At 44.5% G+C, this 25517-nt stretch overlaps 1 protein-coding gene across 7 annotated transcripts; it reads right to left on the minus strand.

The window, feature by feature from the left end:
* Positions 1-242: 242 nt before the first annotated feature.
* On the minus strand, positions 243-19669 carry XAF1 (XIAP associated factor 1). 7 transcript variants are annotated; one of them, XM_030800206.1, is made up of 8 exons: positions 19603-19667; positions 17362-17497; positions 16107-16163; positions 15233-15428; positions 13798-13949; positions 13595-13680; positions 4866-5207; positions 243-2779 (listed from the first exon to the last, which is right to left on the minus strand). In XM_030800206.1, exons 5-8 carry the CDS (start codon positions 13925-13927, stop codon positions 2723-2725), a joined length of 615 nt encoding a protein of 204 aa, XP_030656066.1. In that variant the 5' UTR covers positions 13928-13949; positions 15233-15428; positions 16107-16163; positions 17362-17497; positions 19603-19667; the 3' UTR covers positions 243-2722. The 7 variants fall into 7 exon arrangements, 6 of the variants coding, with proteins under 6 accessions (XP_030656066.1, XP_030656067.1, XP_003274640.2 ...); XM_030800207.1 differs by having other exon boundaries at positions 13794-13949; XM_003274592.4 differs by lacking the exon at positions 13798-13949 and having other exon boundaries at positions 19603-19669.
* Between the last annotated feature and the right edge of the window lie 5848 nt (positions 19670-25517).

The following is a 25517-nucleotide window of genomic DNA, read 5'->3' on the forward strand; positions in this document are numbered from 1 at the left end:
CCGCTGGATAGGTTGCATTACTAGGCTTCCCCCAGCCACTCTCCCTGCCGGAGGCCTTCAGAAGCCGCCCCTCTGCCCTTCACCTGGCCCTTATCCACTGTCCCAGCCTCATTTCTTTCTCCCTCCCTGAACATCTTCTGCTCTCCTTTCCCTGGGCACTGCCCTCATCCTGGGGTCCCGGCTGCTGCCATCCCTGGCCCTGGAAAACCAGTGCGGAACCCAAAGAAATGTGGAAGAGCAGCTTTTAGAGTGGCGTTTTTATTCTTTGGGGACAAAGCTGGGTTCTGTGGGTGTAGGATTCTCCAGGTTCTCCAGGCCGTAGGGCCCAGAGGCTTAATCAGAATTTTCAGACAAAACTGGAGCCTTTCTTTTTTCCCGTTGGTTTATTTGTAGTCCTCGGGCAAACCAATGTCTTTGTTTGAAAGAAGGAAAATAATCCAAACGTTTTCCTTTTAACTTTTTTTTTTTAGGTTCAGGGGCACATGTGCAGGCTTGCTATATAGGTAAATTGCATGTCACGAGGGTTTGTTGTACAGATTATTTCATCATCCAGATAAAAAGCATAGTACCAGATAGGTAGTTTTTCGATCCTCACCCTCCTTCCATGCTCCAACCTCAGGTAGGCCCCATTGTCTGTGGTTCCCTTCTTCGTATCCATGTGTACTCAATATTTAGCTTCTACTTATAAGTGAGAACATGTGGTATTTGGTTTTCTGTTTCTGAGTGAGTTCATTTAGGATAATGGCTTCCAGCTCCATCCATGTTGCTGCACAGGACATGATCCCATTCTTTTTTATGGCTGCATAGTATTCCATGGTGTATATGTGCCACATTTTCTTTCTTTTTTTTTTTTTTAAGGGTGAGTCTCGCTCGGTCACTCAGGCTGGAGTGCAGTGGCATGATCTCGGCTCACTGCAACCACCACCTTCCAGGTTCAGGCGATTCTCCCGCCTAGGCTTCCCAAGTAGCTGGGATGACAGGTGCTTGCCACCACGCCTGGCTAATTTTCGTATTTTTAGCGGAGACTGGGTTTTGCCATGTTGGCCAGGCTGGTCTCAAACTCCTGACCTCAGGTGAACCACCCGCCTCAGCCTCCCAAAGTGCTGGGATTACAGGCGTGAGCCACCACGCCTGGCCGCCACATTTTCTTTATCCATTCTACCACTGATGGACATTTAGTTTGATTCCCTGACTTTGCTATTGTGAATAGTGCTGCCGTGAACATTTGTGTATATATGTCTTTGTGACAGAATGATTTAGATTCCTTTGGGTATATAACCAATAATGGGATTGCTGAGTCAAATGGTAGTTCTGTTTAATCATGTCCCATTTGTCAATTTTTGCTTTTGTTATAACTGCTTTTGGGATCTTTGTCATGAAATCTTTGTCCGTTCCTATGTCCAGAATGGTATTGCCTAGGTTATCTTCCAGAGTTTTTATAGTTTGGGGTTTTACATTTAAGTCTTTAATCCATCTTGAGTTGATTTTTGCATATGGTGTAAGGAAGGGGTTCAGTTTCAGTCTTCTGCATATGGCTAGCTAGTTATCCCAGTACCACTTACTGAATGGGAAATTCTTTACCCATTGTGTATTTTTGTCAACTTTGTTAAAGATTAGATGATTGCAGGTGTGTAGCTTTATTTCTGGGCTATTATGTTCCATTGATCTATGTGTCTGCTTTTGTACCAGCATCATGCTTTTGTACCGGTATCATGCAGTTTTGGTTACTGTAGCCCTGTAGTATAGTTTGAAGTTGGGTAATGTGATGCCTTCAGCTTTGTTCTTTTTGCTTAAGATTGCTTGGCTTTTTGGGCTCTTTTTTGGTTCCAAATAAATTTTAAAGCATTTTTTTTTCTGATTCTGTGAAGAATGTTATTGGTAGTTTGACAGGAACAGCATTGAATCTGTAAATTGCTTTGGGTAGTATGGCCATTTTAACAATATTGAGTCTTCCTATCCATGAGCATGGAATGTTTTTCCATTTGTGTCATCTCTGATTTCTTTCAGCAGTGTTTTGTAATTTTTGTTGTAGAGATCTTTCATATCCCTGGTTAGCTGTATTCCTAGGTATTTCATTCTTTTTGTGGCAATTGTGAATGGGATTGCGCTCTTGATTTGGATCTCAGCTTGGATGCCGTTGGTGCATAAAAATGCTACTGATTTTTGTACATTGATTTTTGTCTCCTGAAAGCTAGCTGAAGTTGTTTATTAGATCTAGGAGCTTTTGGGACAAGACCATGGGGTTTTCTAGGTATAGAATCATATCATCTGCAAACAGAGATACTTCGACTTCCTCTCTTCCTTTTTGGTTGCCTTTTCTTTCTCTTGCCTGATTGCTCTGGCGAGGACTTCCAGTACTATGTTGAATAGGACTGAAGTGCCTTGTTCTAGTTCTCAAGGGTAGTGCTTCCAGCTTTTGCTCATTCAGTATGACGTTGGCTGTGGTTTTGTCATCGATGGCTCTTATTATTTTGAGGTATGTTCCTTCATCGCCTGGTTTGCTGAGGGTTTTTAACATGAAGTCAAGTTGAATATTATCAAGGCTTTTCTGTATCTATTGAGATGATACGTGGGTTTTGTTTTTAGTTCTGCCAAATCTTTTCTTTTAAAGCCCAGTGAACAAAACCCATCACTTTTCACAAGACCACCACAGCAAGTAGGCAGGAAAGCCAGTGTTAAAAGTGAAATCTTTTGAATTTGTAGTACCTTTTCTTTTCCAAATCTAGGTGAAATTTCTCACTTGTTTTCCTTTCGATGAAGCTAACCACCGGCATTTCTCCTAAGAAATGGATATAAAGAAAGTTTGATATGGTTAAAGTAGGAAGTGGTAGCTCCTAGAATATCTCTGGATATTGCTGTCCCTTGTTACAGAGCATGAGCCCTGCCCAAAGACTGGAGTGTAATGGCATAGAAAAGGTCAGGAGCCCACTGAGCCAGGAGTATAGGAGGCTTGCAACAAAGTTTAACAGGGGCCTGTTGCTATCACTGGGTGGAGGGACAGATGGGAGAACACTCACACCATGGATCTTAGGCAGCCATTAATAAAAATAAAAATAAGCCACATTGTTTGGCTTGCAGGGATTTCCTTGGGTATTTGCTGAATTTACATTAGGATGTAAAGAAATGTTGGCCAGGCATGGTGCCTCATGCCCTGTAATTCCAGCACTTTGGGAGTCTGAAGCAGGTGGATCACCTGAGGTCAGGATTTCAAGACGAGCCTGGATAACATGGTGAAACTCCATCTCTACTAAAATGCAAAAATTAGCTGGGTGTGGTGGTGGGTGCCTGTAATCCCAGCTACTCAGGAGACTGAGGCAGGAGAATCGCTTCAACCTGGGAGGCAGAGATCGCAGTGAGCAGGATTCCGCCACTGCATTCCAGCCTGGGTGACAGAGCGAGACTCTGTCAAAAAAAAAAAAAAAAAAGAAAGGTAAAAAAATGTATATAACAGGACTCCAAATGTGTATGTTTGTATGTGGTTATATAAGAAATTGCTAAATAAAATACAGGGTGCCCCAGTTAAATTTTAATTTCAGCAAAACAATCATTGCATGGAACATACTTATACTAAAAACAATTCTTTGTTTCTCTGAAATTCAAATTTGACTGAACGTCCTGTATTTTTATTTGCTAAATCTGGCATCTCTGTTATATAAGGATGGAGAAAATTATGAAAGGAAATATACCAAATCGTGGGAGGCAAGGAAAAATGGCACTAGTAACACCCCCAGCAAATATGAAATTAGCCCATTTTTGTAAAATTATATGCTTATATGCATACATGACGCATAAGGAAGTTAGAAAAAAAGGTTTTGGCCTAGTAAGTCTTTTGTAAGGAGCATGCATAATATACTAAGTGAAAAAGGCAAGTGGCAGAGTAATAAGTATAGTAAGATAATATGTGTGGAAAAAGAAACAAGTAAAAACTTGTTTAGGTTTGTATACGCAAAGATAGAGCTGTGAAAAGATGCCCATAAGACTGTCCAAATTGGTATCTCAGGGTATGGGGTTGGGGAAGTAGGGTTAGCTTTGCTTTTATACTTCTTTATATGATATTATATCAACTAGCTCCAACAAAATCTAGTACTTATGTATTTTGAAAAAAAATAAATTTTTTTAAGTGAGACATTTAGTCTGGAGCTTAAGAGCATCAACTTTGGAGCTATATACATGTGGACTCAGGCTGGATACTGCCACCTTCTAATCGTATAGTCCTTGGGAAGCTACTTTACCTTATCTGTAAAATGGGGATAAAATGCATGCCTATTGTTTATGATGAAGATTATAAAGAGCTCTGTATTGTAACTGGCACACAATGGTTAACAACCTCTAATGCCAGTTGTTATTTTTACTAGAAAATAACCTAGGACATAAAAATCAGGATATTCAGGGAGATGCCTATAAACCCTGATCTTCTTGAAGCAAACCTTGATCTGCTGGAGGTAAGCCACCAACTGGCTTAGGATCTTGACCAAGACATCTCATCTCTGGGCCTCAGTGCCATATCTACACCATGAGAGAGATAGACTGGGTATCCTCTGCTTCATTCATTTAATCAACAGTATTGGGGCACTTGCTCCAAATCAATCCCTGGCCTAGAAGCTGGAGACACAGAGAAGAGGGACCTCGCTCTACCTTCAAAGACCTGGCTTGAGTCAAAGGTGACTCAAGTCTCTCGGAGGTGATGCAAATAAACAGGTGGTAAGTGCTATGAGAGAGTGCATTTGGGCACCCAAAGAAGTGGGAGTAAGAGAAAAGGGCCTTTTCAGCCACAATATTTGTGAACATCTTTCAGATCTTGGATTTTTTTAAGACACTGTGCGGATGGTTCACAGCAAGGTAAGCAGAGAACAGAGGCTAAGTACCTGATGTTGATTTAGGATCGGCAGGGGAAGCAGGATGCCACACTGAGAACATCTCCTCAGAATGTCATAGGCTGCTTTATCTCCTCTAGGAGAGCTGGTCCTGGGCTTGGGCTCTGACATCAAAAGTGGATCCAAGGTTTTGTTTTTGCTTCTTGGTGCTTTCTTTGATGAACTTTCAGAATGAAGAGGAAATCTGTTTATACTTCTTGTCTTTGGACGAACATCTTTCTCCATCGTGGAAGTTTGATTCTCAGCAGCTTGACTTGGAAGAGATGAAGGAAGAATTTTTGGCTTTCCAACAGGAAAGTGTTTCTTAAACTCTGAGTCTGGACAACACTTACCCTGCAATTGTGAATAATGTATCAAATTTTAAAATGACTTCAGCTTTAATGGTCAGAAAATACAGTAGACTAGATAACACAAAAACTTCCCACTGTAAACACTTTTAGATGCTGTAAAAAATGTGACAGACATTCAATTTAATAGCTGGCTTTGCAGGGCAGAAAGAAAATTTTGCATTCCAGGAATGAAGGTCTGACTGGTTGCTATGGTTTGAATGTGTCTCCTCCAAAATTCAGGTGCTGCCAATGTGATGGTATTAAGAGGTGGGGCCTTTGGGGGTGATTAGATCATGAAAGCTCCTCCCTTTTTAATGGGATTAGGGTCCTCATAAAAGAGGCTTCATGAAGCATTTGGCTACAGCCTTCTACTCTTTTGCTTTCTACCATGCTAGGAGGCAGCAAGAAGGCCCTCAACAGACACCAAATGGTGGTGCCTTGATCTGAACTTCCCAGTCTTCAGAGCTGTTCGAAATAAATTTCTGTCCTTCATTGTTACTCTGTCTGTGGCATCCTGTTATAGCAGCACAAATGGACTGGTTAAGCCCAGGAGTTGACACTGCTTATGGGAGATGTAGGGTCAACTTTGTAACTAGGGGCTTGGATGAGAGGAAAGTCCCATCCACACAAGTGGGGAATTGGAAGTAAGACTCTATTGACCCTGTATAAAGCTGGAAACTTTAAAGGGTAAATTATAGTGGGTAAGAGGAAAAGTATCAGCTAATGAGAAAAGGAAAGTGACAAGGAAGCTTTTCCTTCTTGGGTCGGTATTTGAGTGTGGAGACGAAAACTCACGTCCCTGAAAACTCAAAATCACAGGTCCATGCCATTCCCGTGTTTGGGATTAGGATTTACTTTAGCCTCATGGTCTGGGAATCCCTGAGCAGAAGAATTAACATAAACATTGAGATGTCTGGCAGAAGCAATCACAAAATTCCTCTGGAGGGACAATAGCCTCAAAATAGTCATAGAGAATCCTCATAGGTAGAGTCCCACCAGATAGAAACTCACAATCCAAAATTACAAACACACAAGGAAGCAATCCACCTTGAGTAAGAGTCACAGACACAGAAGTAGTCAGATTAGCCTCCAAGAAGTTCAGGTAATGCAACTATAGGATAGAGACTGTAAAATAAATTAATTAAAAATGATTAAATCCAGGAAAAGAATAACACCTCATGAAAAACAGAACAGGTAAATTTGAAATTTTCTAATTTGTAATAAACAAATAATAACTTTATATATTTATGGGGTAAAATGTGGTATTTTAATATATGTATACATTGTGGGATGATTAAATCAAGTTAATTAACATACCCATCACTTCACATACCTATCATTTTTTTTTGTAGTGAGAACAAAAATAGGCAAACTTGAAAGAAAGATAAATTGAACTTCTAGACATGAAAAATGCAGGTATTGAACCTAAATGGATGGGCTAAAAACAGCAGATTAGATTTGGCCAAGAAAGAATGAATGAACTTGGAGATAATTTCAGGAAATTACCCAGAATATAGGAGATAGAAATAGAGAAAATATGAAAGGTTAAGAGACATAAGGCTATTAAAAGAGAGAAATGAAAAAAAAAAAAGAGAGTCATGAAAAAAAAAGACAGTCATGAAGCTAGAATGAGAATGCTTAATATACATGTGTTATGTTCCAGAAGGAGAGTTGAGAGAATGTGGGAGAGTTGGGGAATGTTGGGAATTCAAAGAGATAATAGATGAGAATTTTCAGACCTGATTAGTGACATAAATCTTTATATTAAGGAAAGAGAAATCTTGAGCAGGAGAAAAGCAAACACATTTGAGTACATTGTTCTGAACAGAATGAATAAAAATAAAACTACTCTTAAACACATTACAGGTAAAAGGCAAAGAGGATCTTGAAATCAACCAAATATAAAGATTACGTACAAAGGAATGGCAATTAGGCTGGAAGAAAATACATTAACAGCAATAACAGAAGTGGGATGGCAGTGGAATAATCTTCAAAATGATAAGAGAAAATAGCTGTTATCTAGATTTTGATATCCAGCTAAACTATCATTCATGGATGCAAAAAACAAAAAGTGTATTTTCAGGCAACTAAAGATTTACTACTCAAGGTTCTTGGTGAAGAAACTACTGAGATATACTTCAGGAAGAGAGAAATCATACCCAGAAGGAAAGCTTAGGATCCAAGGAAGAATGTCAGCAAAGGGAAGGGTAAACTTGTGAGTATATCCAGCTGGGCACAGTAGCTCATACTTGTAATCCTAGCACTTTGGGAGGCCAAGGTGGGCAGATTATGTGAGGTCAGGAGTTTGAGACCAGCTTGGCCAACATGGAAAAACCCATCTTTACTAAAAATACAAAAATTAGCCAGACATGGTAGCACACACCTGTAGTACCAGCTACTTGAGAGGCTGAGGCAGGAGAACTGCTTGAACCCAGGAGGTGAAGGCTGCAGTGAGCCAAGATCATGCCACTGCACTCAAGCCTGGGCAACAGAGTGATACTATGTCTCAAAAAAAAAAAAAAAAAAAAAGAAAAAAAGAAAAACCAAAAATGTGTGAGTATATCTAAACAGGCATGAGTTACATAAATAACAACAATAATCAGTAAAGAGGGGTAGTACGAAAGCAAAATGAAACAAAATTCTGGCAGCATTTTCATGTAAGATAGGAGTAGACAATCAGTATTAACATGTTCTCAAATCTATATACTGTTTGTAAGGAGAGTAGAGATAATGACTAACTTTAGACTTTATTAAGTCAAGTATTTGTATTAAAATGTTAAGGGTAACTACTGAAATGATAGAAATAAATGTAAAATTGCCTAATCAGTAGAAAAGAAGAAAGAGAATAAAGAAATCTTGCTCAATCCAATAGAAGACAAAGGAGAAGCAAGCAGCAGCAGCACCAGCAGTAGTAATGAACAAGAGTGGTAAATGCAAGGCCCCAAAACGATGGGGGAAAATTATTGTTAATGTCATTGAGAGTGATAAAGGCATTGTGATTAAGAAAATGACTGTATTTTTGAGATATTAAAGAATGATGGTGAAATAACAGGATGTCTTGGATTTGCTTTAACGTACTTTAGAAAAAAAAAACAAAGAATAGTTTAAGTCTGGAAAACTTTTGATTTCCACACGTTAACAGCTATTTTCTCTTAGCACTTTGAAGATTATTCCACTGCATACCCACTTCTATTATTGCTGTTGATATATTTGCTTTTAGCCTAACTGCCATTCCTTTGCTTGTAATCTTCTTTGGTTGATTTCAAAGAAATCAACCTTTGCCTTTTACCTGTAATGTACCTAAGAGTAGATTTCTTTTTATTCACCTTGTTTAGAACAACAACTGTTATATCTGGGGAGTAAATACATGAACGTTTATTGTATTACCTTTCTACTGTCATATTTGTTTGAAAGTTTTGTAATCAATTTTATTTCTTTTATTTTTAGTGGACAAGTAATAACGATACATACTTATAGAATACAGAGTGATCTTCTAATACATGTATACAGTAGCCAAATCAAAATTGTAATAAAATTTTTAAAAAACAAATTAAAATGGTCAATAGATTCTACAGCCACCCAAGCTATCATTTTCAGACATATAAGGCCTAAAAAATTTGCCTCTCATACTTTCTTTCTCAAGAAACTATTTGAGGATATATTCTATCAAACAAGGAGTAACCTAAGAAAGAGAAAGATGAGACGTGAGATTTGGGAATCAGAACTCCAACCATGGAGAGAGTGGAAGAAATTCCAGATCAACAGCTAATCATCAAGCCCGGGGCATAACATGCTCCCAAAATGAAATGGATAGACTATCTGATGTGTTTAGTTGTACTCAGGGGAATTTTCAGATCTGGTAGAGAATTATAGGGATGATTTAGTGATAGGTACCTAGAAAGTGAAACAAATGAAAAACTGAAGCAATTATCAAGTCCAGGGAAAACAAAAAGTTGTAGGAGAAAGCACACATAATCATAGTTCATGTGGAAAACCATTTATAATGTTTACATGGTTATACTAATGTAATACTGAATATTTATTTAACCAGAATGAGTGAAATCAATAAATTGGAAGGATGAAGTGAAGAACTTTGGAGGTGTGTGTGTGGGATGGGTGGTATAAAAAAAGTGAAATCTATATTCCTAAATCCTTATGAGTCAATAGGTAATGTCTAAAATTGGAAAAAATATAAGAAGGTGCTTTACACATATGAAGGTGATTACCAGAAGAAACAGCTAAAAGTGAAAGTAGAGTATTTGTGTCTGGGGAGTAGTTAGCATGAAGGAGACCAGTGGGGCTTACGGTTTTTCTGAGGTGGTGGGAGACAATTAACAAGGGCCATAATAAGTAAGCAAATTAGATGATATGTTAGAAGTTGGCAAATGCTATGGAAAAAAAATAATAGAAGAAGGTAAGGGGTTGGTAAATAAGTGATGGAGAGGGGGTTGCAATTTTAAATAGGTTGTTGTGGTACATCTCCTTGAGAAGGTGCCATCTGGGCAAAGACTTGAGAGAAGTGAGAGAGTTAGCCCCTGGAATAAGGTGGGGAAGGTGAGGAGGTAGCTTCCAGCCAGAGGCAGTAGCCAGTGAAAAGGCCCTAAGGCATGGTATGCTCAAGAAACAATCAGGAGGTCAGTGAGCTGAACAGGAGTAGTACATGAGATCAAAGAGGTGATGCGATAAGAAAGGAGGCAAAGATGATGTAGATCTCTAAGGCCACTGTAGTTTTGAGTTTGCATAAAATGGGGCAAGAATCAGTACAGAGATCTGAACAGAGGAGCCAAACAATCTGACTTGTATTTTTAGGGGATCACGTTGACCTCTGTGATGAGAATAGACTGTAGGGGGCAAGGTGAGAAGTAGGAAGGCCATTTAGGAGACTGCTGCAGCATCTGGGCTAGAGAGGATGATGGTTCATACCAGGGTAGCAACACGGAGGGAAAAAGAAGTCAAGAGTGAACCTGAGATTTTGGCCTGAACAACTGGAAGGATAGAGTTGCCATCAACTGAGATGGGCCAAGCTGTGGCAGAGAGGATTCCATTTCAGATGTGTTACATTTAAGATGTCTATAAAGCATTCAAGTGAAGATGCAGTAAATAGTAATATACAAATCTAGAGTTTGGGGAGAAAAGCCCAGACTGAGATATAAATTTGGAAGTGTCTGACTACATATGGCTTCTTTTTTATTTCTTATATTTATTTATTTTTTGAGATGGAGTCTCACTCTGTCGCCCAGGCTGGAGTGTAGTGGCGCGATCTCGGCTCACTGCAAGCTTCGCCTCCTGGGTTCACGCCATTCTCCTGCCTCAGCCTCCCGAGTAGCTGGGGCTACAGTCACCCACCACCACACTCGGCTAATTTTTTGTATTCTTAGTAGAGACGAGATTTCACTGTGTTGGCCAGGATGGTCTCGATCTCCTGACCTTGTGATCCTCCTGCCTCGGCCTCCCAAAGTGCTGGGATTACAGGCATGAGCCACCACGCCTGACCTTACGTATGGCATTTTCAAAAATCAGGAGGTAGGATGAAATAATCAAGGCAGTGAATATAGGTAGAAAAGAGACCAGAGACTAAGCCCTGGGGCTCCAAAATTAAGAGGCTGGGGAGGTAGAGAATGAGAGACCACCAAGGTCATTGAAAACCATGAGAGTGTGGTACCCTACAAGCTGAGAAAGTGCATTGAGGAAGAGGGAGTGATGAGCAGTAAATGCCCCCGATAAATTGAGGACTGAGAACTAAGCATTGGATTTAGCAATGCACAGGTCATTGATTTTGACAAGAGCAGATTTGGTTACAGTGGAGACCCAGACTGGAATGGGAATAAGAATGGGAGAAGAAAACATGGAGGCAATGACTTACAGACAACTAGTTCAAATGTTTTTCTACGGAGGGGAACAAAGAAACAAGATCGTAGCTTATAGGAAATGGGATCAGAAGTATTTCATGTTTTTCTGGCTTTGGGTCATATTAATAAAAAGTTAAAGACTGAAAACCAGAAAACCACCTAGTATACATGATTTCAATCCTTAATTTTCAAAATTAAAAAAAAAGTTCTTTTCTTGCAAGGCCAAAGATTCACCATTGATATATAAATATTCAATAGTGGTACCCCTTTAAAAACATTGTAAGAAATGTTAGGACATCCTAGAGTTTTGAGACTTTGTTGTTGCCTGTGTGTACCGCTCATTTAACCTCTCTCTGTTGCAGGACAGAGACGGAAGAATTGCTGGAGCAGTGTAGCAAAAAACTTGTGTGACCTTGTGTAGGCAAAAAGAGAGGATATAGTATACGAGTAGGTGGGGATAGGCTTTAGAGAGGCACATAGAAAGCTCCTCTATGGTTAAGAGTTGGGAAGGCAAAGTAAGTGAATGTGGATGCTGCCAAGGAGATAGATCTGGTGTTGGCTGGTTGTGGATATCTTCTTTTCCTGAACAAGGAGATAAACCATTATCCCCATTTTCCTCAAAAGAAGAAAGCAGCTCAGAGAGGTTACACAGCCAGTAAGGGGCAGAGCAGAACTAAAATGCAGAGTTTCTGAGCACAAATCCAGTTCATGTGTTTTGGAGCTCCCCACTTCCCTGTAGCCTTCAAGTAATTGTGTAGGTGCCTTGGTTGCCAGGCTGGACATTTGAAGGGAAGCAGTCAGCTTCACTCTTGTTTTGGTGTTCACCAAGTATTTTCTCATTCAAACAGAAGACATGGACCACTTACAGAATCGAATAAACATCAGGACTAAGGAAAACAAGTCAGTAGGTGATTTCCATGTACAGCTGAGGCTGAGAATCCTGTGGCTGGAGCAGCCCATCTCAGACTTGAAATGCCTGGGAAATCCTGTGACCCTGCATATTCTGATTTAGCATTTCTAGGGGGAGGGCCTGAGATTCTGCATTTCTAACAGGATTCTAGGTGATGCTGATGCAGCTGGTCCACAGACTGCACTTCAAAAAGCAAAGAGCTGAAAGGTGGAAACAATCCGAATGTTTACCAACAAGTAGAGAAACAAAATGTGGATGACCGTAAAAGGGCCATTAACTTTGGGAGGCCGAGGAAGGCGGATCACCTGAGGTCAGGAGTTTGAGACTGGCCTGGCCAACATGGTAAAACCCCGTCTCTACTAAAAAAAAAAATACAAAAATTAGCCGGGCGTGGTGGCAGGCGCCTGTAGTCCCAGCTACTCTGGAGGCTGAAGCAGGAGAATCGCTTGAACCCGGGAGGCAGAGGTTGCAGTGATCCGAGATCACACCACTGCATTCCAGCCTGGGCAACAGAGTGAGACCCTGTCTCAAAAAAAAAAAAAAAAAAGAAAAGGCCATTAAAAGGAATGAAATGCTGATACATGCCACAACTACAACACGGGTGAACCTTGAAAATGTTATAGTAAGTGAAAGAAGATAGTTACGTAAGACCACATATTATATGACTCCATTGATGTGAAATGTCCAGAATAGACAAATCCATAGAGATAGAAAGCAGATTCGTGGTTGCCAGTAACTGGGAAGATGAGGGAATGGATAGTATCTGCTAATGGGTATAGGATTTCTTTTTGGAATGATGAAAATATTCTAGAACCAGATTGCACAACATTGTGAATGTGCCAAATGTCTCTATAGTGATGGCAAATTTTACACTATATGTGGTTTACCACAATAGTAAAAAGAAAAAAAAAAGAGCTAAAAGCTGGATCATCTCTATGGTTTCTTTAGTTTTGATATTCTGTAGTTTTAGGAACTGAAGTGTTAAGAAAGGTAAACAACTGTCTGCCCAAGGAGAAGGAGAAGAGTTCTTTGGAGAGAAGCCTTGGTAAGTTTCCCAAAGGAGAAATACTTCATTCTGTGCAAAAGAAGGGAGCAACTTGGCACAGCAATGCACTAAAAGGTGCTTAGGGCTATGGAGGGAAGAGCCTGAGTGTTCCCAGGCAAAATCAGTCAGTCAGTCAATCACATAACTGCGTCTCTACAGAGTCCTCTTTTTGCACCAAGCCCTGATGTCAGGAAAATGATAAAAGTCATTCAGTTTTGCAGGAAGCTCACAGTCTAATAGAGCCAACTCCCACATGGGACGGAAAACAGTAAGACAGGCCCTATTGAGGACCAAATTGCAATGTCCAGGCCATGAAGGTTGGAGATGGTCAGAGGTGATCAGGGGGTGTTGGGAGTGGTAAGGGAGGCCCCTTTGAAGGGCTGGGCACAAATGAAGACTAGTTGTGTCTGCTTGATTAGCCTAAGCAAGTCACTAAACTATCTTTTTGAACAAAGCAAAAAATAAATGTGGGGCCCTTTAATATCCATGCTATGTAAAATTGGGCCCAGAATCTGCCTTTCCTATCACACTTTTCAGAATGCGGACCAACTATTGGCATCATTAGAAAATTACTAATTGCTACTCACCATATGGTGGAAATACTTATTTTCTGGAATCATTTGGTTGCAATAATTACAGTAGATTTCCATTTCAGGAGCTGAAATTCTTTTCCCTGAATAAGCAGAGAGACAACACCACAAATTATTGTCCTTGTCAATGGCTAGCCCAGCTCTCCCACAACTGCCTACGTGGCCTGTACTCATGAGCATGAACCGCCTCCCGGACCTGCCTGGCCTTGACTTTCCTGCGCTGCCAACATCCTTGACCACACAGGTAACTCTTGGCTGAGTCACCCACATCATTTCCTTTACGGCCACAGATGTGCACTCAGGGCAGCAGCAGCCGTAATGGAGAGACATTTTCCTGGAACAGGACTGGTTTCTAAGGAGATGAATGGAGCTGTAGCCATGGATGCCAACCCTCTCCAATCTGACTGTGCTCTTTCGTTCCACCAGTTTCCAGGCTCTGTGATCAGACCAGGTGTTGGTTGAACACATCTTTGTTGACAGTGTTGAAGCTGTGTTGTGTTGTGTTGTGTTGCACTGAAGTGGGGTTGAAGACTGTGTTTGATTCTGCTGACGTCCAGCCATGCTGGGATGAAGGAAATGTACATGACTCTCACACTTTTCAGGTTTTCATTGGCCAGTTTTGCCTTTGGGTAGATTGTTTATCAGGAGAGCGTTACTGTCTGGGGAGTTTTAGGCTCTCTCCCATGTTACCATGTTACCAAAACAACTAGCAAAGACACCAAAGGATCTGTCACACTGACGGTTGTGTGCAGTAAATACACCCTCATAAAGAGGTGAGTGAGTCAAGTGACCATAAAATGGTACCAGGGAGCCAATACATAGGCCCCCAGGCCAGGAGCTATCGCTAGCTCCCTTCTGGCCATTGCTGATAATGGAAAAAGCCCTAGATTTGGTGCCAGGAAATGTGGGAGTCCGGTCTTATTTCTGCCTCTAGCAAGCACCTACTTTATTCTGTGTGTAGGTTTCTCATCTGTAAAAGGATGCAATGGATCTCTGCCAGGTTAGGATTGTGCTAGAGGTGCTCAAAGAAAGCCTCCTGTTTCCTAGGACTCCCCATGCTCTCTCTTTTTTTTTTTTTTTTGAGACAGAGTTTTGCTCTTGTTGCCCAGGCTGGAGTGCAATGGCACGATCTCGACTCACTGCAACCTCCGCCTCCCGGATTCAAGCGATTCTCCTGCCTCAGTCTCCCAAGTAGCTGGGACTACAGGCGTCCGCCACCAAGCCTGGCTAATTTTGTATTTTTAGTAGAGACAGGGTTTCTCCATGTTGGTCAAGGTGGTCTCGATCTCCCGACCTCAGGTGATCTGCCTGCCTCGGCCTCCCAAAGTGCTGGGATTATAGGCATGAGCCACGCCCGCCTAGCCTTCTCCATGGCCTCTTTACTCACCTTTGTGGTAGCTAGGCTGTAGCCCCGGCCTCCTGGTCTCCCTGGACCAGTCATTTGAAGACCACAGCAGACACACTGGAAGGCCACTCTGAGGCATGGTTTAGAATTAGAATAGCCAGAAGAACTGAGACCTATACAGCAAATACACTTGTCATCCGTCCTGTTGGGAGCTTCCCTTCCTTGCATCCCATCCAGGAAAGGCTCTGGCCCTTGGAATGTCTCTCTTCCGCCCCAGTTTGTGTGCTCACCTTTCCCGAGCTGGGCCTGTTCACTCCGACAGACATCTGTGTGCTGGGCAAGCACGTGGCGCATGATGAACTGGCCACAGCCTGGGCAGGGCTCTGTCCGGCTGCCACAGTAGGACTCATGGAGCTCCAGCTTGCTGAGCTGCATGTCCAGTTTGCAGAACTTACACTCAACAGGGCGCTCCTGGCACTCATTGGCCTGTGGGAGGTAGCAGGAAGGGCATGATCACTGGCCTTTTTTTTTTTTTGAGACAGAGTCTCACTGTGTCGCCCAGGCTGGAGTGCAATGGCTTGATCTTGGCTCACTGCAACCTCCGCCTCCCGGGTTCAAGCGATTCTCCTGCCTCAGCCTCCTGAGTGGCTGGGACTACAGGCGTGTGCCACCACGCCCAGCTAATTTTTGTATTTTTAGTAGAGACGGGGTTTCACCATGTTGGTCAGGCTGGTCTCGAACTCCTGACCTTGTGGTCCGCCCGCCTCGGCCTCCCAAAGTGCTGGGATTATAGGCATGAGCCACTGCACCTGGCCGATCACTGGCCTCTTTGACTGTAGGCAGATCAAGGACTTGTGCCCATCTGCCTAGGGAATTGGGGCCAATACGAGAAAGCAGATGAGAAGGGCCAGAGTGGGGGACTGCCCTCGGGGGATCTGAGCTCTGATGGACTCATGGACCATGGAAAGCCCTTCTGATCAGTATCTGGGGGACAGGAGGACCTGTGTTATGTGGTGGGCTAGTTCTCCATTGCTCTCTGAGCCTAATGGGGTGAAAAGAGTGGTCAGGTGGAAATCTCTATTACTGGCCTCCCCTTTCCCCTTCCTCTCCTTTTCTCAGGTTGGTCTATTTGGCTGTAAAGGAGAAATCACATGGGGCTCTTACCTCATGAAACTCCAGCGAGGACTTCTGCACGCTCTGCTGACACATCGTACACTCAACCTAAACACACACACACACACACACACACCAGATGTGGGTCCACCCAGCACCAGGGCCTGCCCCACATCCACTTTGGCTCACGGTGTTCCGGGTTTGGGTCTGTGAACTCCCAGAGGGCAGGGATCCGGTGTGGCTACCTCAGTGTCTCTCTAGCACCCAGCCCAGTGTTCAAGAAGTGTTTGCCAGACCAGTCTGAGTTGGCACTGGCTGCCTGAGCTTGAGTATCTCCAGAGAGACAGATCAGGGGCCCCAGGAGGAATAGACATGGAAAGGTGGGAAACAGGGCTCCATCTGACTGCCTTCCAGGACCTTCCTTTTTCACATCCTCTCTTTACAGATCTCAAGACAACAGCCAGTCTTTCCTGAAACCAGAACCTCTTGCCTATGCCAGATCCATAAGCCTGTAGGGAAAGGACTGGAAATGGGAGAACTGGAGGTAGACTCAGCTTAGCATGAAAAAGGCAGGATTAACATTTCCTTTCCATGGGACTTTGTTTGGAGGGGCTAAATGACTTCTCATGGCCCTCAAGTGAGTCTCTGCCTGGGGGACTGGACACTTGCCTTAAGTCTGCAGCCCTCACCCAACTTCCAGACCCCATCTCTCCTGCAGGGAGGACTGGGCCCACTCCCTGACTCCCAGACCCCATCTTTCCTGCAGGGAGGAAGGAACACTTGCCCTTCTCAGACCCCATCTCACCTGCAAGGAAGACTGAACACTCGCCTTGACTCCCAGACCCTATCTCACCTTCAGGGAAGACTGGACCCTTGTCCCCCAGCTCTCAGACCCCATCTTTCCTGCAGGCAGGACTGGACCCACTCCCTGACTCCCAGACCCCATCTCTCCTGCAGGCAGGACTGGACCCACTCCCTGACTCCCAGACCCCATCTCTCCTGCAGGGAAGACTGGACCCTTGTCCCCCAACTCTCAGACCCCATCTCTCCTGCAGGCAAGACTGGACCCACTCCCTGACTCCCAGACCCCATCTCTCCTGCAGGGAAGACTGGACCCTTGTCCCCCAACTCTCAGACCCCATCTCTCCTGCAGGCAAGACTGGACCCACTCCCTGACTCCCAGACCCCATCTCTCCTGCAGGCAGGACTGCACCCTCGCCCCGACTCCCAGACCCCATCTCTCCTGCAGGCAGGACTGCACCCTTGCCCCGACTCCCAGATCCCATCCTCCCTGCCGCCTCCTCACCTGCTGGTGCTCAACCTTGCGGTGCTCCTCCATGTTTTCCCTGGGGACAGGCTCCTCACACTCTGGGCACAGGACCAGTAACCGCAGGCAGTAAGCCTCGTGGAGGGCGAAGTGGGCAGAGGCTACATGTGTTTTGCTACAGGGTCAAGGTGGGGGGATAGGAAAAGAGACTTATTTTCATATTATAAAACATGGAGCTGTATTTCACACTCAGGGCTAGATCTCCAGAGGCCTTAAGCACTGAACATGTGATGATGATGACACCACCTGCCCCACACTCCCTGTGTGGGTCCAAAATCAGAACAGTGCAGCAGCATCTAATAAGAATAAGGACATTCTACAGAGCTCTTACATTGCTGGGGTGGGGCATGGGAAGGAGCAATTACAAAGGTACATAGGGGAGCTTTCAGGGTGACAGGGAGCTTCATCATCTCAATTATGGGGATGGTGTTTCATGGATGCATATAACATAGGCCAAAACTTATCAACTGCTACCCTTTAAAATGTGAGGTTTATTGTAGGTCAATTATACCTCTATAAGGCTGTTTTTAAAATGAAACATTTCATTTTAAATAATGTAAATAATTAAATTATTTCAATTTAACTAATTCAAGAGAAGTGCCAAATTCTGTTGAATCTTTTTTCTTGTTTTCTGGTGCCCCTGTTTGGTCCACAGTGTTAGGAACACAGCCCTGCTATGCTCATGCTTCCTGCCAGGGCCATGCCAACTTCCAGAATCTCCAAAGCGAGAGCTTCCCAAGTCTCCCCTGCCTTCAGGTTCACCTGCACTAACTCACAGAGACTCTGAGGTTCTTCCTGGAGACCACAATGAAGGAAGGGTTCTGAGCCTCCCCCTTCCTGGGCAGGGCGTTTTTCTCTAACCATCCTCTTTGCCAACAAGCGCCCCCTTTCAGCTGGGCGTGGTGGCTCACGCCTGTAATCCCAGCACTTTGGGAGGCCGAGGCGGGCGGATCACCTGAGGTCGGGAATTCAAGACCAGCCTGACCAACATGGAGAAACCCCATCTCTACTAAAAAATACAAAATTAGCCAAGTGTGGGGGCTCACCCCTCTAATCCCAGCACTTTGGGAGGCCGAGGTGGGTGGATCACCTGAGGTCAGGAGTTAGAGACCAGCCTGGCCAACATGGTGAGACCTCATCTCTACTAAAAAAATACAAAATTAGCCGGGCATGGTGGCTCATGCCTGTAATCCCAGCTACTCGGGAGGCTGAGGCAGAAGAATCACTTGAACCTGAGAGGTGGAGGTTGCAATGAGCTGAGATCGTGCCATTGCACTCCAGCCTGGGCAAAAAGAAGTGAAACTCCATCTTAAAAAAAAAAAGAAGAAAGAAAAAAATGACCCCTTTCATTTCCATCAGCTCTTGCTTGTGGCAGCTCGGGAGAAGGGAAATGGGGTGGCCGTAGCCGTAAAGGCCCAGAGGATGAGAAGAGTTACATGCCCATGTTCCTGGCACATGGGACGTGCTCGGAGAGGGACTGTCAAAGCCTCACTCCTCTTGATCTGAACAAGCTCGTTGCTTCCGCTCTGCACACAGCAGGCCCACAGGCAGCATCATCTTCCCTTCCTCTGTTCTCTCTCCTCTGCCTGGCCCGGTCCCTTCGCCCCCTGCTCTTCCTGGGCTGGTTGAGAAACCAGAGTACTCGAAGTGTCTGGCTGGAGCAAAGCCCTCTGGGGAGGTTCCACTCAGGTTCCTGCCACAGGTAGGGAGCTTTGAGAATGGGGCTTTTCGACAGGTCAGATTCTGCCCCCCGGTTAGAGGTGTGGTCCCAGCCTCCTGCTCTGTCCTCCCTGCCCTGCCCCACGGCTCCCTTTCCAAGAAGGGTGAGAGTAGTCCTGGAGAATCTCCGTGGGAGCCTTTCTTTCACAGATGGGTGTGAAGGTCATAGTATCAGAACCCCAAATTAGGACCCAAGGTCTCACAAGTATGAGTAGCCCAGTTGGGACCACTGGCCGGGCTATTTGGCTTCAGAACTGTCCCAGAAAGCCTAACATTTGGGGGGAAGGGGCTGCAGTGAAGTGCAGGTAATGCTGCCCACCCTCACCCGGAGATTACCAAGTTTAAACCCTCCTACCCTTGGGGCCCACGGCCTCCAGCTGCTTGTCCTCCTAAGTGTTTTTATGCAGGAACCATTTTCTGCTCCCTTCAGAAACAGCCCTATCTCGTCTGCGTCTCTCCCTTGCCAGCTCGGGTCTGCCGCTGGAGAAAGCGCTTTCTCACCAGTTCCTGCACACCGAGAAGTCTCCTTCCATGGTCGGCTCTCTGGAGTCTTTCGGTTGAGTTTCGTTTCTTGCAGGCAAGGAAACAAAACTGAAAGTCTTCCGACGGCCCAGCCCACAGCCTCAGGGAGGGAGGAGATCTTCAGAATTCTCGGCTCAGGATTCCCGGTTGATTCCTGTGGCTGGACCCTCCCAGGAAGCCCCTTTACAGCATGGCCAGCCCCTGCTGTCGCCCTTGGCCGTCATTTTTGCTGCTGTCACAGCCGTGTCTACCTCCCTGAGGGTGGTAGCCTGAGGCCAGGCCCTCTCCTGGGCAGCACAGCAGCTTGTTCCCTCACCCTGGCTGGCTGGCTTCGCTCTGTCTGGGTCTCCATTCCTTTTCCAGACCATCCACCTCCCACCCTTCTCCCCCCAGCTCTGGCTCCCTTCTGGTCCTCCCCTGCAGGAAAGAGGGAACTTGCAGCGTTGAGCTTGAATGCTGTTCCCTGAAAATGGCTCCTGGACCTCCAGGCGGTGAGGACTCTGCAAACAGCGTCCAGGGAGGCTCCGGGGATGCAGGGTGGTGTGAGCCCAGACCCAATCTGGTGTGTATCCTCTCCGGGGTCCTTAGAGTTTTTCCAGACCCTGGAAACAGCTGTGCTAACAGAAGAACTCTAAACAACATCTGCAGTGATGACAAGCAGGCCCAGAGAATTCCCGTGGAGTCTGCCAGTGGGGCGGGTGCCGCCTCTCTGAGGAGGATAACAAGATTAAGCAAAATGTCCAGGCAGGGCTCCAGCCTCCAGGCAGGCTCTAAAATTCAGGCACTAAATGAGAAGCAGTGTGTGGTGGTACTGATGATCACAGTGATAGGAGGGAAGAATGAAGGACTGTTTCAGCATTGTCTATGTTCCAGGCACCATTCTAAGCATTAACTAGGCATTGTCTTCGTTTCAATCCCTCATGTAAGCATTATTAACTTCGTTTGGCTGTGGAAACAGAGGCAGTGACAGAGTGAGACTCTGCCTTAAAAAAGAAAAATGAAAAGAAAAAAAAGAGAAAATGGAGGCAGAGAGAGGCTAGGTGAGTCGCTCAACATCAGAGCTGGGATTCACACCAGGCTGATAGGACTCAGGTGTGTATGCACCTAACCGAGAGCCCATCCACCTCATTTGACAGCTAGTTGGGGTAGGGAGCACTTGGCTGAGAGTCAGAGACTGAGGTTTGCATCTTATCTTGTTCCCTTCCTCATCGGCTAGGCAAGCTCCTTAATCCTTCTGACCCTCGCTACCCACTCCTGTCTCTGGGCAGTCTGTCAATACCAAGAATGAAAAATGAGTGGGCTGGGCGCGGTGGCTCGTGCCTGTAATCCCAGCACTTTGGGAGGCCGAGGTGGGCGGATCACGAGGTCAGGAGTTCGAGACCAGCCTGACCAACATGGTGAAATCCCGTCTCTACTAAAAATACAAAAATTAGCCGGGTGTGGTAGTGCATGCCTATAATCCCAGCTACTCAGGAGGCTGAGGCAAGAGAATCGCTTGAACCTAGGAGGTGGAGGTTGCGGTGAGCTGAGATTGCACCACTGCACTCCAGCCTGGGCAACAGAACGAGACTCCGTGTCAAAAAAAAAAAAAAAAAAAAAAAAGGGCCGTGCACGGTGGCTCACACCTGTAATCCCAGCCCTTTGTGAGGCCGAGGGGGGTGGATCATGAGGTCAGGAGATCGAGACCATCCTGGCTAACATGGTGAAACCCCGTCTCTATTAAAAAAAATACAAAAAATTAGCCGGGTGAGGTGGCGGGTGCCTGCAGTCCCAGCTACTCGGGAGGCTAAGGCAGGAGAATGGCATGAACCCAGGGCGGAGCCTGCAGTGAGCCGAGATCACGCCACTGCACTCCAGCCTGGGCAACAGAGCGAGACTCCGTTACAAAAAAAAAAAAAGAAAGAAAGAAAGAAATGGAAAAGAAAGAAAAACGAAGAGCTTTCTTTTCACATATTGTCTCCTGCTGAGATGGGATGGGGTGGTGGCAGGGGTGTATAGATTGGACATCTTAGAGGAATGGAATGTGTGGCCAGGGGATGGGAGTGGAATTAGAAGTGACCATATGTTGCTTCTCATCTACATCCTAATTTTCTTCCAAGATGTTTCCTCCTGCAGACTGTCCCACCCACACCAACCCTTCCCTTCCTCATCAAAATCCCAGCAGTTCTTCAGGACCAACTCCTATGCCAACACTGATCTAGAACCTACCTCCTTGGTCTCTGGCTTTGCTTAGTTGGCTGTGTGTCTGTTGTCTCAACTCCTCCCCATCCAATCACAGGCATGGGCGATTTGAGGGCCAGCTCTTTCTGACCCACCACCCCTGCCTTCCTGGAGAGACCCGCTGGCTTTGTGCTTATTAGGCAGAGTGCAGTACTGAGCTTCGCAGTAGCAGGCAGTCAAATGCTGGCTGACCCGAAAGGATGGGGTGTTTTGAGATAATTAAGCAGGGAGTTAGAAATCTCCCCCCACCCACACAACACCCCCGAGTCGGAGGGCTCTCAAAGCGGCAGCAATGGCCATTTTCTTTTCATTTCTCAAGATAACTTAGATTTCATAACGAATATATGAATACATGCTCTTTAAAAAAATGGAATATTACAGATACAGCAACGTTTCTCTCTGACTATCATGGCTGTTCCTGGGCCATCACTATTATTAATCAGAGAGTGTATGCAGGAACATTCTGGTTAGCACAAAAGCCTGTCCCCATTTCCACTACATCAATCGGTGCTGTGGGCTTGTATGATTTCATCATTCTGCCACCCGTCTTTGGCTGGTTGCCAACTCCAATCCCATAAAAAAAAAAAAAAAAAAAAAAACTAAATGAGAAACGCTGTGTTGTGGGCTTAGAATTCCTTTCCAGGACGCTGTGGCTACCCGCTTGGCCGTTGTTGGGAGTTTCCGGCAGTCTCTTTGTGTCAGGCCTGTGGGTCAGGGGAGGGGGGTGAAGGTTGTCACAGGAAGCCAGTCTCTCAGACGTGAACTGGCTGGGCTGGCCATGTCACCTTTGCAGGAATGGGGGGAAAAGGGGAGCAGGAAGTCCTGGCTGGACTAGGACACAGGAATAATACACCCCTCCGTGCATTGTTTTGAAGATCAGAAGAGAAATTGTGTGAAAGCTGTACTTGTACAGCATGGAAGACAGGAGAGAATATTTAAAAAGGATTGTTTTAATAGTTTGGCTTTGAGAAGGGATCTTACTTAGGATTTCTTCTTTTAAGGGATCACTACGCTAAGGAAGATGATGTAACGACAGAGATATTTCACTTCCCAGACAAAAATTACATGGTGCAATTGCACACACTTCTGTCGGTGGTGTCTTTAGAAGAATCCTGTGGTCAGAGTGGGCCTGAGTCCTAGGAGATGTGATCATATAGTCGGACTCCCCAAGCACAACGTGTTTGGATGGGAGTTCGTTTGTCAGACCACAGGCAATTGCATCAGATGACTAGTCTCTGGATGGCATTCAAGCCTGGGAATATCTGTGACTGTGTTTGGGGAAGACTGTAGGCCTGGCTGGGCAGCAAAGATGGGGAATGACCTGCTGGCTGCTGCTTAGTTGGCATATGAAGGGGAAGGAAGCTTGTCATTAAACTCATGGCAAGAAAGAGCAACTCCATGACATTCTGTCTGTGTGGGGAGTGACCAGTACTTTTCTCTTCCTTTCTTTCTGTAAGAAGTCTCTTTTCACACATTCATAGTTTTTTTTTTTTTTTTCCTTTTTCCTGGTTAAAACATCTCACCCACTTCCCCCACCAACCCATTCCCGTCCAATCAGCAATCACAATCCAAATGTCAATGTCTCTTCCCTGATGTTTACAAGGGTCAGTGTTATGAGCCTTCTCCTTTTCCCAGATTATACATATTGGGTAAAGAGATGAAGTCTGTCTCTGTCACTCAGGCTGGAGTGCAGTGGTGATCATAGCTCACTGCAGCCTCGAACTCCCAGGTTCAAGCAATCCTCCTGCCTTCACACAGACTACAGGCACACGCTACCATACCTAGCTAACTTTAAAAAAAAAATTGTAGAAATGGGGTCCCACCATGTTACCCAGGCTGGTCTTGAACCGGTCTCAAGTGAACCTCCCACCTCGGCTTTCGAAGGCCCTGAGATTACAGAAATGTGCCACTGCATCCAACCAACTTTTTAATAGCTTGATCATGGTGTGGTCCCCTTGGTTGCTGCAAATCTCATGGAACTCAGGACAAATGACCATATATGTAAAAAAATTTTTTTTGTTGATTTTTATGGTGGAGTGGGGGAGGTGAAAGAGAAAGAGTTTAGAGCTTCAGGGTCTTTCCACTCAGAATTTGGGGTGAACTTATTCATATGGTTAAGTTGTGGTAATGAACAGCCACTCAGACTCTCATTTTAGAGAATAACTAGTGTTTTAATTTTTAAAAATGGAAACTTATAAGTATTTCTTCCTACCCTGTCCTTGACATCACGTTGTCTTTCTTACAATGATTCACACTGGCTCTGAGATATTGTGTCCATCTCTTCTTCTTTTTCTTCTTCTTCTTCTTTTTTTTTTTTAAGTGGAGTCTTGCTGTCACCCGGGCTGGAGTGCAGTGGTGCCATCTCGGCTCACTGCAACCTCCATCTCCCGGGTTCAAGCAATTCGCTGCCCCAGCCTCCGGAGTAGCTAGGATTACAGGCATCCACCTCCACATCAGGCTAATTTTTGTATTTTTAGTAGAAATGGGGTTTCACCATCTTGGCCAGGCTGGTCTTGAACTCCTGACCTTGTGATCCTTCCACCTCAGCCTCCCAAAGTGCTAGGATTACAGGCATGAGCCACTGGGCCTGATCCGTCCATCTCTTCTTAATGTTCCGTTTGTAAGGTCATGCTGATACCTTAAAATTGGTCATAGTGAGAGTATTTAAACCATGGAAATGGGCAAATGCTACAAATCAGAGTATATCCCCATCCCCAAGATCTGGTTGTTAAATATTTAGCAGCACATCATTGTTTTTCTATCTCAGTAATGAGGCTCCATGCAGAAGGCCAGGGTTATGTCTAAAAAAAAAAAAAAAAAAAAAAAAAAAAAAAAAAAAAAAAACCAAGTTAAAGAAAATTTATTGTTCCTTAATTATCTTGTTATCATGAAGATATGAAAATTCATTTGGAGGAGAGGTTGTAAGGATCAGCTTTTACATTGACATGTGAACTTATTTCCTCCAAAACAAAATGAATCAAAGGAAGAATATTAATTTGCTTGAGCAAATATGTCAGTATTGGTCAGGAAAAAAAAATATAATGTCACGCCAAGTTGGCAGGATATTATTTTATAAAGCAGAGGGCATAGTCTGGGTTGAATTACTCCCCTATTCAAGTTTGTTATTATAAATTGTATTCGTGGAGAACAGCCTACCCTATTCACTACTTAATTTTGATTACTGATTAATTTTTTGAAAGCTAAATAGCCTATATACACCTGGCTCAGGGGCTACAATCACGAACAAAATAAAGTCTCAGCTCTTCGTGAGCTTGCATAGCAAGATATAATCTCACCCGTGCATAGATATGATCTATTTTAATTGGAGTAAGTGGAGTGGTCAGATCATATCACCTTCACGGAAAGGTAAGACAGGAGGGAGTGTAAGTGTGTGTGTGTGTGTGTGTGTGTGTGTGTGTGTTGAATGCTGGAGGTGAGGGTGGTATGAGATAGGAAGGACATTCGAGGCAGAAGGCAGAGTACAGGGGAGTGGAACAGCATATTACTTTTGGGTAGATAAATACCAAATATTTCATATGAGTATGGAAGCAATGGGAATGGATGATCTATGCCTTTTCTTCAGCAAGCAGTAAGTTGGGGAGCTACTTCCAATTTCATATTTTTTTATGGTGAAAAGATATACATATATTTAGAATTAGCCAGCTGGACTTAGT

The sequence above is a fragment of the Nomascus leucogenys genome, chromosome 19 (assembly GCF_006542625.1).
Source record: "Nomascus leucogenys isolate Asia chromosome 19, Asia_NLE_v1, whole genome shotgun sequence".
In the NCBI taxonomy this organism is placed as follows: domain Eukaryota; kingdom Metazoa; phylum Chordata; class Mammalia; order Primates; family Hylobatidae; genus Nomascus; species Nomascus leucogenys.